Here is a 19851-nt window from a genome sequence, read left to right as displayed (position 1 = left end):
CATCCAGGATATGTAAATTAGGTGTAAAATATAGATTTTGGTCAAAAATTTATACCTCAAAAGTTCTTCGCCAATGAGACTGAAATTTAGTGAGATGTTTCTAGGAGTGTTAACTGTTATCCTGCAGATACTGTTTCAAACATTTTGACACAATTGGCCCTAGCAACCATGACCCTGTCCTGAGCAACAACTAAGTGGCAGTATATTTTGGTTAAATAAGAACATCATCTGGTAGGCAAGTCAGTAAACATTCAAAAAATGTATGCACATATCCCTAACAACCATTGCCACATCCATAGCAACAGCTAAAGGGTGGTGTATTTCTCAGATAACAGGGATTCCCAAAAAAATGTATGCAAATGTCCCTAGCAACCATGACCATGCCCATAGCAACAGTCAAATGATCGCATATATTTCAAAGGTAACAACAGAGTTGGATAGGCAACTGGATAGTCGTTCAGCAAATGAACACCTATGCGTAGTACGGATCAGCATGTGGGTATTAACGTTTTTAAAAAAAACTGTACAGTTGTGCTACAATGCCATTGGCACTACTTTTACTAATTACCAGATTGATACATTGTGTTCATGTACAAGAAAGCATTTTTAGTCACTGCTTATTTGTGTGTTTTTTTTTACCAGCAAAATAAGCAAAAATAAATGTTTAGCCAAAATGTGCAGGTTTACAGTAGTTGCATGTATTGTAATTGATTATGAAGTATCTGCTTCATGTTATATGTAGTAACTTATTTTATATTTTACTAGGGATATACTGGATTGGAATGTCATCTATTAGAAAGCAACTGTGAACCCAATCCATGTCAGAATGGAGGTACATGTGAACCCACCCTTGATAGTCATATATGTCATTGTTTACCTGGCATAACAGGAGAAAAATGCCAGTCAGATACATGGGATGAATGTTCCTCATCTCCATGTGAAAATGGTGGCATATGTAAGGATGAGTATGGATATTACCTATGTGAATGTCCTCCTAAGTTCAATGGTATCCGCTGTGATGTAGAGGATCCTGACTTTCCTGGTGGACTGGGAAGGCCTGTTAGCCCACCTCCAGTAGTACCAACAGAGATAACAACAGAACGTAAATGTCCTATTGCAGAATGTAGAATGAAGTTTGGGGATGGTACATGTGATGTAAGTATCAAAATGATATATTGAGAATGAAGTTTGGAGATGGTACATGTTGCTAATTAACTATTTGATTTCCTCTGTTTAAACATATACATTGTCATTTGTATACTTCTGCACTAAGACATACCAGGTATGCTTTGGTGATCACTAGTATATGTGTGTACTTTTCACAAAAATAATTTAATATTCAGAATTTACAATTCTTAGACATTTTAAATGTTTTCACTTTGTGATATAATCTATACAGGAGGAGTGTAATACATACGAGTGTGAATGGGATGGAAAGGACTGTTCTCTAGGACTACTACCATGGCAAAACTGTACAGCTCCATCTGTTAAGTGCTGGGAAGTATTCCAGAATGGTATCTGTGATGAGGAATGTAACAACACACACTGTATGTTTGATGGCTTTGACTGTGAGATGCCAGTCAATGATTGCAAGTAAGTGTATCCTGTCAGAGTAAAGCTTACTTATAAGAAGGACATGTTTGTTCATCTAATTGATGACATTATATGAAAGTCTCTTGTATTATAATACAAATAACTGAGTTTGATAAAGTAACGTGGCCATTTACATTTTTTTTTTGCAATATGCAGAGAATTGATAGTCAGAAAATGGAATATAGGCACACTTGACCTCTAAATATATATATGTGAAATAGAATTACTGGTATTAACAAACTTTGTTGTATTTTTGTTCCACAGTCCTCTGTATGCTCATTACTGTACCATCAATTATGGTAATGATAACTGTGATTATGGCTGTAATACAGCGGAGTGTGGTTATGATGGATTCGACTGTGATAAAACACCACCTAGATATGCCCAAGGAATTCTAATCATAATTGTACTAGTGCCACCTGAGATAATTCGTAATGAGTCAAATCAGTTTCTTCGTGAAGTGGGCCATATCTTGCGCACTGTGGTAGTCTTTGTCCAAGATGAAAATGGTACAGATATGATTCTACCATGGAGTGAAGGTGCTACCTTTGACGGTGCCTTTGAACGTCAGAGGCGTGAGGCTGATAACTCATTGTATTCACAGCTTTATGCTGGATGGTTTGCAGACCGAGTGAAAAGAGAGGGTCTATCAGGGTAAGAGATGTAACCTTGATTAATTCATGAAATGTATAATTTACCACTTGTGATTATACATGTGTAAGTGTTCTCTGAATGTAACATTCTTTATATGGTCTATTTAATGGATACCTGTGTTAAAGTTGAGTTCTTAACAACTATACTGGAATGAACAAACATTACACATATCAACAAATGGAACGACAATTTATTAGGAATACTAACCAATACGCACAACATACTTTTGATAAGCAAACAGCTTTCGACTGCAAACTCGGTCTTGTTCACTCATGATAGAGGGCGCTGTTTATGATCACAGTTAATGATGATTTAAGGTTGTGGTAGAAAAAAGTAACAAATTATCATACTATTAAATATACACAATAGTAACCTTGCTTTCACTCCTGGTTTTAGGTCTAAAGTCTTCTTAAAGCTAGACAACAAGAAGTGTTATGAAAGTGATCAGCAGTGTTTTGCTGGTGCTGGTGATGCAGCGTCTTTCTTGGCAGCAAAGTCATCTAAACAGTCTCTTGATATTAATGGTTATCCTGTACACGGTGTTGACAGTAAGTCAATATTTCTGTCAATTTATAGTCTAGTGTTAACCTGCGTCAAATCTCAAGATCTCTGTGTAGAGGGTAGAGATGATTTGGTGCTACATTGGTATTCAGACCAGTCAATTTATAGTCTAGTGCAGCCTGATTAAAATCTGATGTAGATGTTGGCTAATCGTTCATTGCTATTTTACCTTTGTTATTTTGCCTGAATTGACCTTTGTAGTACATGTTTACGTTTTTATCCTGACCGCCTTACCTCCTCTACATCTGAACTGGCGCCCATGCCCACACCATTCTGCTGGGTGATCTCAAGTCATGTTCAGATGTCATTGATTTTCCCACCTGTTTTTAGCACAACTGAACTGAGGTTCAGTAGTGCTATAGGGATCGCCCGGCATCAAATCAAAATGATCTTACCACGGTTTGGGATTTGGGTCAAAAAATGTGATATTTGGTCAAAAAACTTAAACTCAAAAACTACTGGGCAGATCGGGCTGGAATTTGGGTGAAACAATCTTCAGGTTGTTTTTACTAAGATTTGTTCATGACATGATGGTTCCATCAGTGATATGCAAATTAGGGCTAAAAATGTGTCTTTTTGGTCAAAAATCTATAATTCTAAAACCACTGAACAGATTGGGCTGAAATTTAATGGAAATGCATCTAAGGATGTATGGACGACGAAATATTAAGCATATAATGATTCCATGAGTGATACTCAAATTAGGTGTGAAAATGTTCATTCTTGGTCAAAAACATATATCTCAAAAAGTACTTGGTCAATGAGTCTGAAACTTGGTGAGATGTTTCTGAAAGTGTTATTCTGCAGATTTCTTCAAAACATTTTGGCAAAATTGGCCCTAGCAACCATGACCACGCCCTTAGCAACAACCAAATGGCAGTATATGTTAGTCAAATAAGAACATCATCTGGTAGGCAAGTGAGCAAACATTCAATAAATGTATGCAAATACCCTAGCAACCATGACTACGCCCATAGCAACAGCCAAATGGTGGTGTAGTTTAGGTATTAATAGATAATTGAATAAACTTTCAAAAAATGTATGCAAATGTGAGTAGCAACAAGACCACGCCCATAGCAACAGTCAAATGATCACAAAAATTGTGAAGATAGCGAGGATTAATAGACAATTGAATAAATGTTCAAAAATGTGTGTAAATTTGCCTAGCAACAAGACCACACCCATAGCAACAGCCAAATGATTACATATATTGCAAAGATAATATCAGGAATTCATACACAGGTGAACAGAAACATTAAAAAATGTATGCAAATATATCTAGCAACATGACCACGTACATAGCAACAGCCAAATGATATCGCAAAGGTAGCAACATGGTTGGATAGGCAACTGGATAGTCATTCAGCAAATGAACACCTATTATTTGCATGGACTAGCATATGGATAAACATCTTTAAAAACTGTACAGTTGTGCTACAATGCCATTGGTTGTATTTTTTTGAAATGTTGGTTAAGGCTGTTTTGTCATTGATTAATTAATCTTGTTCTGTTTCCAAAAACGGTCAATCTAAAAGCTAATATATTCACATACTATTTTATGCATATGCAACTATAACATCACCACGTACTCATATGAGGCCCCCCTGAATGGGTGTGAGTACACATGAGTAATATATTTCAAAACAAACGCATACCCATATGTTGAATACTGATCAAGTCAAGTTTGGTTTTCGTAGCGGTAAATATGTAGACTTAGTATGTCTGTCTATGATGTTAGTCAATGTTATGACCATCGTCTGATTGTGCAAACAAATATTGAACATTTTATGAAAGTCTTTATTTAAAAATGTGTAAAATACGCAAGATTTGATGCAAGTGGAAACGCTGGTGTTAGTTTTGACATGTCCTTATTGTTGTGTTAACTGTTTATTGTAGGTGAAAGTGATGGACTACTACGAAAACCGGAATCATATAAACTTGTCTGGGTAATGGTTGCTGGTGTTGCCATTGTTTTGGTTGTTGTGGTTCTAGGCGTACTAGTCTCAGCTGCTAGGAAAAGGAAAGCACATGGACAGCTTTGGTTTCCAGAAAACTTTGACAAATTTATGTCTCCAAAGAAAGACACTAGTCGTAGGAGACAACGTAGGAAAGATCCCGTTGGAGAAGATGCTGTAAGCTTGAGAAATCTGCCACGTGTTTTGAATGGAGCTTATGGAGGAGCTGATGCTAATGATAATGATGCAAATGTACGCAACTCCATGGCATGGAATACAGATTTATCACCAGAACCATTGAAGAAGAGAATTAAGGTAATATCTACTTCCATTTCCATTATGGATTTTTTTCTATGCTTTAGCACAACTGAACTGAGATTCAGTAGTGTATTAGCCATTAAGAAGTGTGTGTGTGTGTGTGTGTGTCTGTCTGTCTGTCTGTCTGTCTGTCTGTCTGTCTGTCTGGCTGGCTGGCTGTCTGTCTGTCTGTCTATCTGTGTCTGTGTGTGTGTATGTGTGCATGTCACTGAAAGTCAAAAACTCTGAAATAATTATACAATCATTGATATGCGTATTATTTCTGACTTTTGGTAAAAAAAATTCAAACTTTGAAACTACTTGGCAGATCTACATACTAAAAACATCCTAAAAGGCATACCTTCTTTGTAAAATAACAGCTTGGATTTCAGTATCAGTTGTGTACAATGCCATTGGCATTATATTTAGAATGAGCAGACAAATTAGCAGCATTTGTGTTATGTGTCTCACAATTACAAAGGGAAAGTAGAATAGTAATTGTTACAGCAGTGGTGGGGATCAAGTAAATTGTGAGTAAGATGTACAGTGGTAGAGATCAAGTAAATTGTGAGTAAGATGTACAGTGGTAGAGATCAAGTAAATTGTGAGTAAGATGTACAGTGGTAGAGATCAAGTAAATTGTGAGTAAGATGTACAGTGGTAGAGATCAAGTAAATTGTGAGTAAGATGTACAGTGGTAGAGATCAAGTAAATTGTGAGTAAGATGTACAGTGGTAGAGATCAAGTAAATTGTAAGTAAGATGTACAGTGGTAGAGATCAAGTAAATTGTGAGTAAGATGTACAGTGGTAGAGATCAAGTAAATTGTGAGTAAGATGTACAGTGGTAGAGATCAAGTAAATTGTGAGTAAGATGTACAGTGGTAGAGATCAAGTAAATTGTGAGTAAGATGTACAGTGGTAGAGATCAAGTAAATTGTGAGTAAGATGTACAGTGGTAGAGATCAAGTAAATTGTCAGTAAGATGTACGGTGGTAGAGATCAAGTAAATTGTAAGTAAGATGTACAGTGGTAGAGATCAAGTAAATTGTCAGTAAGATGTACTGTTTCCCAATAATTCAACAAAATTAATTTGGATTGGAAGGCTCAGAAATGTCATGGCATTTCAGTCCACTTGCCAACCATAAGAAAAACATGACATACAGATATTTCCTTTGTAATATGTATTGATAATTTATTATTTATTGATATTTGATGTCTTACAGACAGAACAGCCAAGTCCAAGTACAAGTTCTAGCAGTGACAAAGATCATAGTGTCCCAGTTGATGATGAACCTGACAATCGTTTGTGGTCCAAGTCCCACTATGATGCAGCAGATGTACCCATACCACCATCATTGGCATTAACCCCTCCGCAAGGTGAAGATGAGGACAATGACCAGATTGAGGTGGATGTCCGTGGTCCAGGTATGCTTGTTTGACGACCCTAATATTGTAAATTTTGAATTTATCAAAGACAAAGAGATTGTGATAAAATCACGAATATGATGTCATCACAATAGGTTGGATAAATGCAAGTACAGTAGGATTTATTTAAAAATTTTTGAAGTTGAGTCATTTATCGAGGTGCTGCTTGATCAACCAATGGCAGTGATTAGTTCAGGTGGACTAAATGCAGAAAAAAGTCTTGGGTTATATTTTCCTGATATAAAAAGTCAGATTGTTTTGTGTACAACAAGTATGTAATATGTCACAGTGTTCTCCCCAGGATTTGTTGATAGGATATCGGCTCATTAGCATACATTAGCATCAATTTACATATAATTATATTCCCAAAAAATCAAAGTACATCATAATATCAAACAAGTAGTACATGTACATGTGACCATGTGTCAGTATTATACAGTTACTATATTGAATGTATTCAAGTATACCTTAATGTCATTTATTGATTACCTTGTGTAACTCCTTGTCTAACGTGTGTTGTCAGGTGGATTCACTCCACTAATGTTGATATCATGCCATGTGATGTCAGGTGGATTCACTCCACTAATGTTGATATCATGCCATGTGTTGTCAGGTGGATTCACTCCACTAATGTTGATATCATGCCATGTGTTGTCAGGTGGATTCACTCCACTAATGTTGATATCATGCCATGTGTTGTCAGGTGGATTCACTCCACTAATGTTGATATCATGCCATGTGATGTCAGGTGGATTCACTCCACTAATGTTGATATCATGCCATGTGTTGTCAGGTGGATTCACTCCACTAATGTTGATATCATGCCATGTGTTGTCAGGTGGATTCACTCCACTAATGTTGATATCATGTCGTGTGATGTCAGTTGGATTCACTCCACTAATGTTGATATCATGTCGTGTGTTGTCAGATGGATTCACTCCACTAATGTTGATATCATGTCGTGTGATGTCAGTTGGGTTCACTCCACTAATGTTGATATCATATCGTGTGTTGTCAGGTGGATTCACCCCACTTATGTTGGTATCATGTCGTGCTGGCTATGATGAGACTGAAATGGAAGATGGCTCAGCGGCCATTATTACTGATCTTCTCACCCAGGGAGCTTGTCCATCAGCTACAACAGAAAGAACAGGTATGTTATGTAACCATGGTAACCATACATTTGACCAATATGGTCACCTTGATCATGTACTTGGAAAATATAATGAACAATTGATTACTTGTTACCTGCTCTGAGTGAAATAGTTAGACACAGTATGTTTTCTCAAAAGAACTGTTTTCCTTTTGGTATGCATGCATACATTCATAAAACGGTGTTTTGTCCCTGTTCCACCAAATAATGGAGAAAGTGATATATGTAATACCTTCCTGTCACCAAGCACTGTGTCAAATAAGGGAAACTACATCTAGCCATAGATTGTCTTATCTCAGTCTTAGACAATTGTCAATTTTCTGGTTTTATAAATTGTAGGCGAAACTTCCCTGCATTTGGCAGCCAGATACGCTCGTGCAGATGCTGCAAAAACTTTATTAGATGCTGGTGCTGATGCCAATGCTCAAGATTTCACTGGACGAACACCTCTACATGCTGCCGTGGCAGCCGATGCACAGGGAGTGTTCCAGGTAAGTTGTGATTTTAAACTCTTCTAGAGACTATGTGACTGTAAACTATTTCATTATTTCATCTAGAGACTATGTGACTTTAAACTATTTCATTATTTCATCTAAAGACTATGTGACTTTTAAACTATTTCATTATTTCATCTAGACTATGTGACTTTAAACTATTTCATTATTTCATCTAAAGACTATGTGACTTTAAACTATTTCATTATTTCATCTAGACTATGTGACTTTAAACTATTTCATTATTTCATCTAAAGACTATGTGACTTTAAACTATTTCATTATTTCATCTAGAGACTATGTGACTTTAAACTATTTCATTATTTCATCTAGAGACTGTGACTTTAAACTATTTCATTATTTCATCTAGAGACTATGTGACTTTAAACTATTTCATTATTTCATCTAAAGACTATGTGACTTTAAACTATTTCATTATTTCATCTAGAGACTATGTGACTTTAAACTATTTCATTATTTCATCTAGAGACTATGTGACTTTAAACTATTTCATTATTTCATCTAGAGACTGTGTGACTTTAAACTATTTCATTATTTCATCTAGACTATGTGACTTTAAACTATTTCATTATTTCATCTAAAGACTATGTGACTTTAAACTATTTCATTATTTCATCTAGACTATGTGACTTTAAACTATTTCATTATTTCATCTAAAGACTATGTGACTTTAAACTATTTCATTATTTCATCTAGAGACTATGTGACTTTAAACTATTTCATTATTTCATCTAGAGACTATGTGACTTTAAACTATTTCATTATTTCATCTAGAGACTATGTGACTTTAAACTATTTCATTATTTCATCTAAAGACTATGTGACTTTAAACTATTTCATTATTTCATCTAGAGACTATGTGACTTTAAACTATTTCATTATTTCATCTAGAGACTATGTGACTTTAAACTATTTCATTATTTCATCTAGAGACTATGTGACTTTAAACTATTTCATTATTTCATCTAGAGACTGTGTGACTTTAAACTATTTCATTATTTCATCTAAAGACTATGTGACTTTAAACTATTTCATTATTTCATCTAAAGACTATGTGACTTTAAACTATTTCATTATTTCATCTAGAGACTATGTGACTTTAAACTATTTCATTATTTCATCTAGAGACTATGTGACTTTAAACTATTTCATTATTTCATCTAAAGACTATGTGACTTTAAACTATTTCATTATTTCATCTAGAGACTGTGTGACTTTAAACTATTTCATTATTTCATCTAGAGACTGTGTGACTTTAAACTATTTCATTATTTCATCTAAAGACTATGTGACTTTAAACTATTTCATTATTTCATCTAGACTATGTGACTTTTAAACTATTTCATTATTTCATCTAGACTATGTGACTTTAAACTATTTCATTATTTCATCTAAAGACTATGTGACTTTAAACTATTTCATTATTTCATCTAGACTATGTGACTTTAAACTATTTCATTATTTCATCTAGAGACTATGTGACTTTAAACTATTTCATTATTTCATCTAGAGACTATGTGACTTTAAACTATTTCATTATTTCATCTAGAGACTATGTGACTTTAAACTATTTCATTATTTCATCTAGAGACTGTGTGACTTTAAACTATTTCATTATTTCATCTAAAGACTATGTGACTTTAAACTATTTCATTATTTCATCTAAAGACTATGTGACTTTAAACTATTTCATTATTTCATCTAGAGACTATGTGACTTTAAACTATTTCATTATTTCATCTAGAGACTATGTGACTTTAAACTATTTCATTATTTCATCTAAAGACTATGTGACTTTAAACTATTTCATTATTTCATCTAGAGACTGTGTGACTTTAAACTATTTCATTATTTCATCTAAAGACTATGTGACTTTAAACTATTTCATTATTTCATCTAGAGACTATGTGACTTTAAACTATTTCATTATTTCATCTAGAGACTGTGTGACTTTAAACTATTTCATTATTTCATCTAGAGACTGTGTGACTTTAAACTATTTCATTATTTCATCTAGAGACTATGTGACTTTAAACTATTTCATTATTTCATCTAGAGACTGTGACTTTAAACTATTTCATTATTTCATCTAAAGACTATGTGACTTTAAACTATTTCATTATTTCATCTAGAGACTATGTGACTTTAAACTATTTCATTATTTCATCTAGAGACTATGTGACTTTAAACTATTTCATTATTTCATCTAAAGACTATGTGACTTTAAACTATTTCATTATTTCATCTAGAGACTATGTGACTTTAAACTATTTCATTATTTCATCTAGAGACTATGTGACTTTAAACTATTTCATTATTTCATCTAGAGACTATGTGACTTTAAACTATTTCATTATTTCATCTAAAGACTATGTGACTTTAAACTATTTCATTATTTCATCTAGAGACTATGTGACTTTAAACTATTTCATTATTTCATCTAAAGACTATGTGACTTTAAACTATTTCATTATTTCATCTAAAGACTGTGTGACTTTAAACTATTTCATTATTTCATCTAAAGACTATGTGACTGTAAAATATTTCATTATTTCATCTAAAGACTATGTGACTTTAAACTATTTCATTATTTCATCTAGAGACTATGTGACTTTAAACTATTTCATTATTTCATCTAGAGACTATGTGACTTTAAACTATTTCATTATTTCATCTAGAGACTATGTGACTTTAAACTATTTCATTATTTCATCTAGAGACTATGTGACTTTAAACTATTTCATTATTTCATCTAGAGACTATGTGACTTTAAACTATTTCATTATTTCATCTAGAGACTGTGTGACTTTAAACTATTTCATTATTTCATCTAGAGGCTATGTGACTTTAAACTATTTCATTATTTCATCTAAAGACTATGTGACTTTAAAATATTTCATTATTTCATCTAAAGACTATGTGACTTTAAACTATTTCATTATTTCATCTAAAGACTATGTGACTTTAAACTATTTCATTATTTCATCTAAAGACTATGTGACTTTAAACTATTTCATTATTTCATCTAAAGACTATGTGACTTTAAACTATTTCATTATTTCATCTAGAGACTGTGACTTTAAACTATTTCATTATTTCATCTAGAGACTGTGTGACTTTAAACTATTTCATTATTTCATCTAGAGACTATGTGACTTTAAACTATTTCATTATTTCATCTAAAGACTATGTGACTTTAAACTATTTCATTATTTCATCTAGAGACTGTGACTTTAAACTATTTCATTATTTCATCTAGAGACTGTGTGACTTTAAACTATTTCATTATTTCATCTAGAGACTGTGACTTTAAACTATTTCATTATTTCATCTAGAGACTATGTGACTTTAAACTATTTCATTATTTCATCTAAAGACTATGTGACTTTAAACTATTTCATTATTTCATCTAGAGACTGTGACTTTAAACTATTTCATTATTTCATCTAGAGACTATGTGACTTTAAACTATTTCATTATTTCATCTAAAGACTATGTGACTTTAAACTATTTCATTATTTCATCTAGAGACTATGTGACTTTAAACTATTTCATTATTTCATCTAGAGACTATGTGACTTTAAACTATTTCATTATTTCATCTAGAGACTATGTGACTTTAAACTATTTCATTATTTCATCTAAAGACTATGTGACTTTAAACTATTTCATTATTTCATCTAGAGACTGTGTGACTTTAAACTATTTCATTATTTCATCTAAAGACTATGTGACTTTAAACTATTTCATTATTTCATCTAGAGACTGTGTGACTTTAAACTATTTCATTATTTCATCTAGAGACTATGTGACTTTAAACTATTTCATTATTTCATCTAGAGACTGTGACTGTAAACTATTTCATTATTTCATCTAGAGACTGTGTGACTTTAAACTATTTCATTATTTCATCTAGAGACTGTGTGACTTTAAACTATTTCATTATTTCATCTAAAGACTATGTGACTTTAAACTATTTCATTATTTCATCTAGAGACTATGTGACTTTAAACTATTTCATTATTTCATCTAGACTGTGTGACTGTAAAATATTTCATCTAGAGACTGAATATTAATATTTCATTTAGAGACTGACTTTAAACTAATGTCAGTAGAGACTTCACTTTATGATGTGATTTTCTTCTGCAGATACTGCTACGTAATCGTGCTACAAATCTTGATGCCAAGACAGTTGATGGTACCACACCAATGATTCTAGCTGCCCGTTTAGCTGTAGAATGTATGGTTGAAGAGTTGATAAATGCAGGGGCAGATATCAATGCTGTTGACAGTGCTGGTAAGCTTACACAGTTTGTTTTATTACCAGACTACACAGCTCTACACACTGTTATCCAGTCAGTTGACATGGCAACATACAAGGTCACCTAAAGTCCTTGAAAATCACATTACATCATGTGTACTAGTAGTGAAATGTGTACACATTACATCATGTGTACAAATAGTGAACGACAAGTATGTCAGAAATGGTGAAGTAAAGCAAATGAAAATGAGAGAGAGAGAGAGAGAGAGAGAGAGAGAGAGAGAGAGAGAGAGAGAGAGAGAGAGAGAGAGAGAGAGAGATAGAGAGAGAGAGAGAGAGAGAGAGAGAGAGAGAGAGATAGAGATAGAGATATAGAGAGATAGAGAGAGAGATACTGATAAATGTTGGCATGATTACTCAGTGAGTTGCAAATTATCTATTTTATGCATTCAGGTAAATCAGCATTACACTGGGCATCAGCTGTTAATAACTTGGAAGCCACAACCACATTACTGAACCAGGGTGCAAACAAGGACATTCAGGATGAAAAGGTAAATAGTGATGCTTTCCAGCATGTCTACACATATAGCAGTGGCCACAAATTTAAAATGAAAAATTGGTTAATTTTAATTTCTCTTTCTAATTTGCATGGAAAGTCTATGGCATCATAAGGGTTAAAGATGATGAACAATAATTTTGCATGACTAACAATTGTCAGTTGAGGTCAAGTTGAGACATGTCATGTTTTTTTCTTCATATATATCTTTATGCTTCCTTACAGGAGGAAACACCCCTCTTCTTGGCAGCAAGGGAAGGCAGCTATGAGGCAGGTAAAATTTTGCTGGATCATTTCGCCAATCGGGAAATTACTGACCACATGGATCGTTCACCGCGAGACATGGCCCAAGACAGAATGCACTCGGATATTGTCAAGCTGCTTGAAGAGTATAACATTGTACAAAGCCCATCGATGGCAGTCTCCATGGCAAATGGACCTATGACAAGTCCTGGCCAACTCTGTGCACCAGGAAATTACTTGCCAAATATAAGTGGCAATGGAAAATATAAAAAGAAAGCTTCAAAATCTAAAAACGGGCACCAGCAGGGAAGCAGCCCACATATGCCCAATGGTATACATGAACTTAGTCCAAAGGGACATGCAATGGGAGCCAAAGATCACCACCACCACTTGCCTCCCAAGAAACCAATGAAAAAGAAACGAGATTCAACTGAGACCTCAGCAGCTTTGTCTCCAGTTAATTCGTTAGAATCTCCACCAAATTATCATGAGCCCTCTCCATCAATGATGACTGGGATGTATCCAAGTAACACCATTGCATTATCACATCCAAACATCCCAGCTATGGACACTATGGCATCCATTGGTAATGGGCAACACCTGGGTGCTACATCAGCACAGTATTATGATGATAGTAGTATTGCACCAGCTCCAAGGCTTTCTCATCCTCCTCCTAGCAGCTCATGTCAGGCCAACAATGGCATTGTACTTAACAGTAGTGGACTCCGACTTGATTTAGGTGTGACTGCACCAGTGACTGTACCTACTGATTGGATTACTTCTGTGCAACGTAACAAAGGTCTTCAAGTGTCTTCAAGTCAAAGCAGACAGATGTTAGGTCCTCATCACAGTTCACAGCCTAACCTTGCCTTGAATGGCCATGCTGTCCTAAATCCTCCTGTCACAACTGCCCCACCCCAGTCAACCACGTTTGTCACTTCACCATCACAAATGGCTGCATTTCAGGCATTAGCCAATGGTAGGCAACCAACTCAATCAACGTTCATTCACTGTACTTCAAGCCATGATGGACAACAGTGTCACCCGCCACCGCATTACTCTATCGCTCACACTCACAGCTCTGCAAATGACCCTGTCCCGCAAATCTCAAATGGTGCTATTCCAATTCACGTCATTGGTCCACAAGATGGCCAACCACATTCCACAGCTGGCCAGAATAACTCCCGTCATTCCCAGACCCAGCTACCTCAAGGCTCAGTCACACATGTTGCAACGGCAGCTGAAAAGTATCCAACTCCGCCCTCGCAGCATAGCCATGTTAATCCTTCAAGCTTAGATAACACCCCAAATCATATGAATAACCTGTCACTGCCTGAAAACTACCTAACCCCATCACCAGATTCTCCTGATCAGTGGTCAAGTTCATCACCTCATTCCGATTGGTCTGAAGGCATTTCAAGTCCTCCAAATGGCCAACACCTGCACCAAGCGCCTACTCGATCAACTGCAATATATATCTAAAGAAGAACATGACTGACAAGTACATAGCAATTTCAGAAAGTTTGAGAAAATAACCCATTACTACTGCCAGATAAATAATATCTTAGTTTTTTATTTGCCTTCATTAAAAAGGCCTGTGTTCTGGTATAAAATCACATTAATACATATCTTCAAAATATAGATTTCAAACAACATGTCACATTTTGTCAATGAATGTGAGAAGTGAAGATTTTGAAACTCATTGCACTCCTATTTGTAAGTAGGTTGGACCACTCATCAATTGTCACACAGTGGGACCACAGCACATATGGTACTATAAGAAGGAAAGGGGGGGCCGTGGAGGGAAGGATGTTGTGTTACTGACAAATGTATAAACTCACTCTACTTACATGCACTTGAACTTTGATTTCCCCTGAAAAACCTAACATTTGGAAAAAGAAGTGATATTGTAGATTTGATGAGGTGATAATTGAGTAAGTGACAAGTCAAGCGGTAGAGTTGTAATGATGCACACAACAGATGCTAATAATATATATAAGAGTAATATATGTTTTGTTACTGTAGACCTTAAACTTCTTTTATCTTTTTTTTCTTTGCTTTGTTTTGTCCTAAATTTGTAACTAGCAGGCTTTTTTTACTTTATGATGAAAAATAACTGATTGCGCAATGTAAACAAAGATGCTTGCATTTGAAAGGAGAACTTTCAAAAGGTGGAATAGAAGTATGCCATTTTGAGTGGCTGGGTATAGAAGACAATAGTTGATGTGTTTATGTATGTAGCCAGGGTTCCAAAGTTTTTTTTCTACCTACCAAACACCAATCGTGTACTGGTATGAATCTTAGACAGCAGAAATAACTTATGTTTACTTTTATAAGAATCATATGATGTTTGGAGTAAAATTTGTAAATAAAAGAATGCATGTCCAATATCTTTTTATTTTTATGCTGAATATTTTGATAAGCTATTCTTAAACAATGGGAGACCAGTTCTTTGCTAGGATGTCTTCATTTTGCCGATATCATGGCAATTGAAAGTAACAAGCTGATATTTTGATATGATTCTCTACTCCCCATTACTTCATGCTCCATCAGAGGTAGTGGAGTAAATGTGTCTTACAGCTATCTCAAACTAAATTTAATATAGAGTACTTAATTTGTATATCATTATTGTTTTGCCAGCTGAGTTCAGTGGTCAATCTGAGGTGGTTTTTTTATATGGAATTCTGGCCACGTGATAGAGAGGTCCCAGCTGAGTTCAGTGGTCAATCTGAGGTGGTTTTTATAGGGAATTCTGGCCACGCAATAGAGAGGTCCCAGCTGAGTTCAGTGGTCAATCTGAGGTGGTTTTTATAGGGAATTCTGGCCACGCTATAGAGAGGTCCCAGCTGAGTTCAGTGGTCAATCTGAGGTGGTTTTTTTATATGGAATTCTGGCCACGTGATAGAGAGGTCCCAGCTGAGTTCAGTGGTCAATCTGAGGTGGTTTTTTATATGGAATTCTGGCCACGTGATAGAGAGGTCCCAGCTGAGTTCAGTGGTCAATCTGAAGTGTTTTTTTTATAGTGAATTCTGGCCACGTGATAGAGAGGTCCCAGCTGAGTTCAGTGGTCAATCTGAGGTGGTTTTTTTATAGTGAATTCTGGCCACGTGATAGAGAGGTCCCAGCTGAGTTCAGTGGTCAATCTGAGGTGGTTTTTTATAGGGAATTCTGGCCACGTGATAGAGAGGTCCCAGCTGAGTTCAGTGGTCAATCTGAGGTGGTTTTTTTATCGTGAATTCTGGCCACGTGATGGAGAGGTCCCAGCTGAGTTCAGTGGTCAATCTGAGGTGGTTTTTTTATAGGGAATTCTGGCCACGCAATAGAGAGGTCCAGGCATCAATAATGCAAAACTCTTCTTTTATTGACCTTTTTAATAACTGCTGCACAATTTGAAATAATTGTTATTTTGGAAGAAATTTGAACAAAACTGAAGAAATTCTGTTAGTTTAACTGCCATGTCTATCAGTAGTGACATATTTGCATAATTCAGAACAAGACCTTTCCAAAGTTTGACATGGTGCCAACAATGCTGTATATAATCATGCTCAAAGTTTGACCAGACTGACTACTACTAGTTTTGACCAGACTGACTGACTACTACTAGTTTTGACCAGACTGACTGACTACTACTAGTTTTGACCAGACTGACTACTACTAGTTTTGACCAGACTGACTGACTACTACTAGTTTTGACCAGACTGACTGACTACTACTAGTTTTGACCAGACTGACTGACTACTACTAGTTTTGACCAGACTGACTGACTACTACTAGTTTTGACCAGACTGACTGACTACTACTAGTTTTGACCAGACTGACTGACTACTACTAGTTTTGACCAGACTGACTGACTGACTACTACTAGTTTTGACCAGACTGACTGACTACTACTAGTTTTGACCAGACTGACTGACTACTACTAGTTTTGACCAGACTGACTGACTACTACTAGTTTTGACCAGACTGACTGACTACTACTAGTTTTGACCAGACTGACTGACTACTACTAGATTTGACCAGACTGACTGACTACTACTAGTTTTGACCAGACTGACTGAAATAGCCAAAATACATTTATTACTCTTCTATACCATAAATCATTGAGTATATTATGCAAATGGGGTTGGTTTTAAGATTTTTATTTTTTTTTATTTTTTTTTATTGGGGGGGGGGGGGTGACAATCATTTCTGATCACTGCCATGTATTCCACATCCAGTATTTTGTTTTATTTCACTCCTCAAAAGTAGACTGAGATAAGCTTGTGTCAAACGACATTCTATAATGTTATCTAAGAACTGGTCTCCTATGTAAACAGAGTAAAACTCTAAAAGTAGTTTTCATTGCACAGCACTGTTTAAATATTGTTCTTTATCATAAGTAGTTCAGTCCAGTATGAACTGATAGTAGCAACAATGTGCAACAAAAATCATGATACTTTTTGTGAACAAATTGTCTTTTACATGTAAATAGATATGTTACCCAACTTTTCCCTTTATAGATGTTTGCTGGGCCATAACCACCTGTTTGTGGTGATTTTGTTGAATCTCTCCCCCATAATCCAATGGCAGAACAGTTGTTACAAAACAGTACCTCTTTTTATTACATAGTTTGTATTTCTATTTTAATCAGTTCAGTTATACCTTTGTTTGTTGTTGAGAATTAGAAATTCTTATTTATATTCAATCAGTGATTAATTTTTTTTAGAAGAGAAAATGAACCGATCATACCGATGATAAAAAAAGTATAACGCAAAAATACTTTTCAGATATTTTTCCTATGTAGCAAAGCAGAAGTTTTTAAGATATTTTTCACATTATATATATTATCTGTATACTTCAAACAAGTTAAATAAAATGACTCGAATTTCACTAACTGCTTCTTCTATTTCGATTCTTTAATACTTCCATTTATGGATATCGTGTGTGTGTGTGTGTGTGTGTATGCATGCATGTATGTATGTACGTACGTATGTATGTATGTGTATATACATGTGTATGAGTGTGTGGTGCTATCCTTGTGATGACTTTCACCAGAGAATGCACACACAAAGTGGCGACATGGGTGACCAAGTGGCAACCCTCATGGTTTTTTTTACGAGAAACAATTGCTGATGGCACAAAAATGATTTTCTATAAGTTTTAAAGATGTCGTCAGCTGCAAAAACCGGTTGGTGTGTGCACACACTCTGAGCGCTACTGAGGAAAGAAATAGTGTATTCACTGGACTGGTGTAAGTTTATTCACAGTTGTACCAAGTTACCAGAAATAGTGTATTCACTGGACTGGTGTAAGTTTAATCAAAGTTGTACTAAGTTACCAGAAATAGTGTATTCACTGGACTGGTGTATGTTTATTCACAGTTGTACCAAGTTACCAGAAATAGTGTATTCACTGGACTGGTGTAAGTTTAATCAAAGTTGTACTAAGTTACCAGAAATAGTGTATTCACTGGACTGGTGTAAGTTTAATCAAAGTTGTACTAAGTTACCAGAAATAGTGTATTCACTGGACTGGTGTAAGTTTATTCACAGTTGTACTAAGTTACCAGAAATAGTGTATTCACTGGACTGGTGTAAGTTTAATCAAAGTTGTACTAAGTTACCAGAAATAGTGTATTCACTGGACTGGTGTAAGTTTAATCAAAGTTGTACTAAGTTACCAGAAATAGTGTATTCACTGGACTGGTGTAAGTTTATTCACAGTTGTACTAAGTTACCAGAAATAGTGTATTCACTGGACTGGTGTAAGTTTAATCACAGTTGTACTAAGTTACCAGAAATAGTGTATTCACTGGACTGGTGTAAATTTACTCACAGTTGTACTAAGTTACCAGAAATAGTGTATTCACTGGACTGGTGTAAGTTTAATCAAAGTTGTACTAAGTTACCAGAAATAGTGTATTCACTGGACTGGTGTAAGTTTAATCAAAGTTGTACTAAGTTACCAGAAATAGTGTATTCACTGGACTGGTGTAAGTTTATTCACAGTTGTACTAAGTTACCAGAAATAGTGTATTCACTGGACTGGTGTAAGTTTAATCAAAGTTGTACTAAGTTACCAGAAATAGTGTATTCACTGGACTGGTGTAAGTTTAATCAAAGTTGTACTAAGTTACCAGAAATAGTGTATTCACTGGACTGGTGTAAGTTTATTCACAGTTGTACTAAGTTACCAGAAATAGTGTATTCACTGGACTGGTGTAAGTTTAATCAAAGTTGTACTAAGTTACCAGAAATAGTGTATTCACTGGACTGGTGTAAGTTTATTCACAGTTGTACTAAGTTACCAGAAATAGTGTATTCACTGGACTGGTGTAAGTTTATTCACAGTTGTACTAAGTTACCAGAAATAGTGTATTCACTGGACTGGTGTAAGTTTAATCAAAGTTGTACTAAGTTACCAGAAATAGTGTATTCACTGGACTGGTGTAAGTTTATTCACAGTTGTACTAAGTTACCAGAAATAGTGTATTCACTGGACTGGTGTAAGTTTATTCAAAGTTGTACTAAGTTACCAGAAATAGTGTATTCACTGGACTGGTGTAAGTTTAATCAAAGTTGTACTAAGTTACCAGAAATAGTGTATTCACTGGACTGGTGTAAGTTTATTCACAGTTGTACTAAGTTACCAGAAATAG

At 35.0% G+C, this 19851-nt stretch overlaps 1 protein-coding gene across 1 annotated transcript in view; it reads left to right on the top strand.

Annotated features, from left to right (window-relative positions):
• The window catches only part of LOC144441505 (uncharacterized), a 78738-nt gene extending 60667 nt beyond the window's left edge, over positions 1-18071 (top strand). Inside the window, exons 18-28 of the mRNA XM_078131090.1 lie at positions 766-1155; positions 1400-1593; positions 1858-2247; positions 2644-2795; positions 4705-5078; positions 6285-6486; positions 7505-7639; positions 7979-8130; positions 12304-12451; positions 12869-12966; positions 13197-18071. Coding sequence (XP_077987216.1) covers positions 766-1155; positions 1400-1593; positions 1858-2247; positions 2644-2795; positions 4705-5078; positions 6285-6486; positions 7505-7639; positions 7979-8130; positions 12304-12451; positions 12869-12966; positions 13197-14696 — 3735 coding nt within the window. The 3' untranslated portion in view covers positions 14697-18071. The remainder of the gene's footprint in view (positions 1-765; positions 1156-1399; positions 1594-1857; positions 2248-2643; positions 2796-4704; positions 5079-6284; positions 6487-7504; positions 7640-7978; positions 8131-12303; positions 12452-12868; positions 12967-13196) is intronic.
• The last annotated feature ends 1780 nt before the right edge of the window (positions 18072-19851 follow it).

This window comes from Glandiceps talaboti, chromosome 10 (genome assembly GCF_964340395.1).
Source record: "Glandiceps talaboti chromosome 10, keGlaTala1.1, whole genome shotgun sequence".
NCBI lineage: Eukaryota > Metazoa > Hemichordata > Enteropneusta > Spengelidae > Glandiceps > Glandiceps talaboti.
Note: the sequence above shows the minus strand (reverse complement) of the source record. Positions and strands in the feature narration are given on the sequence as shown.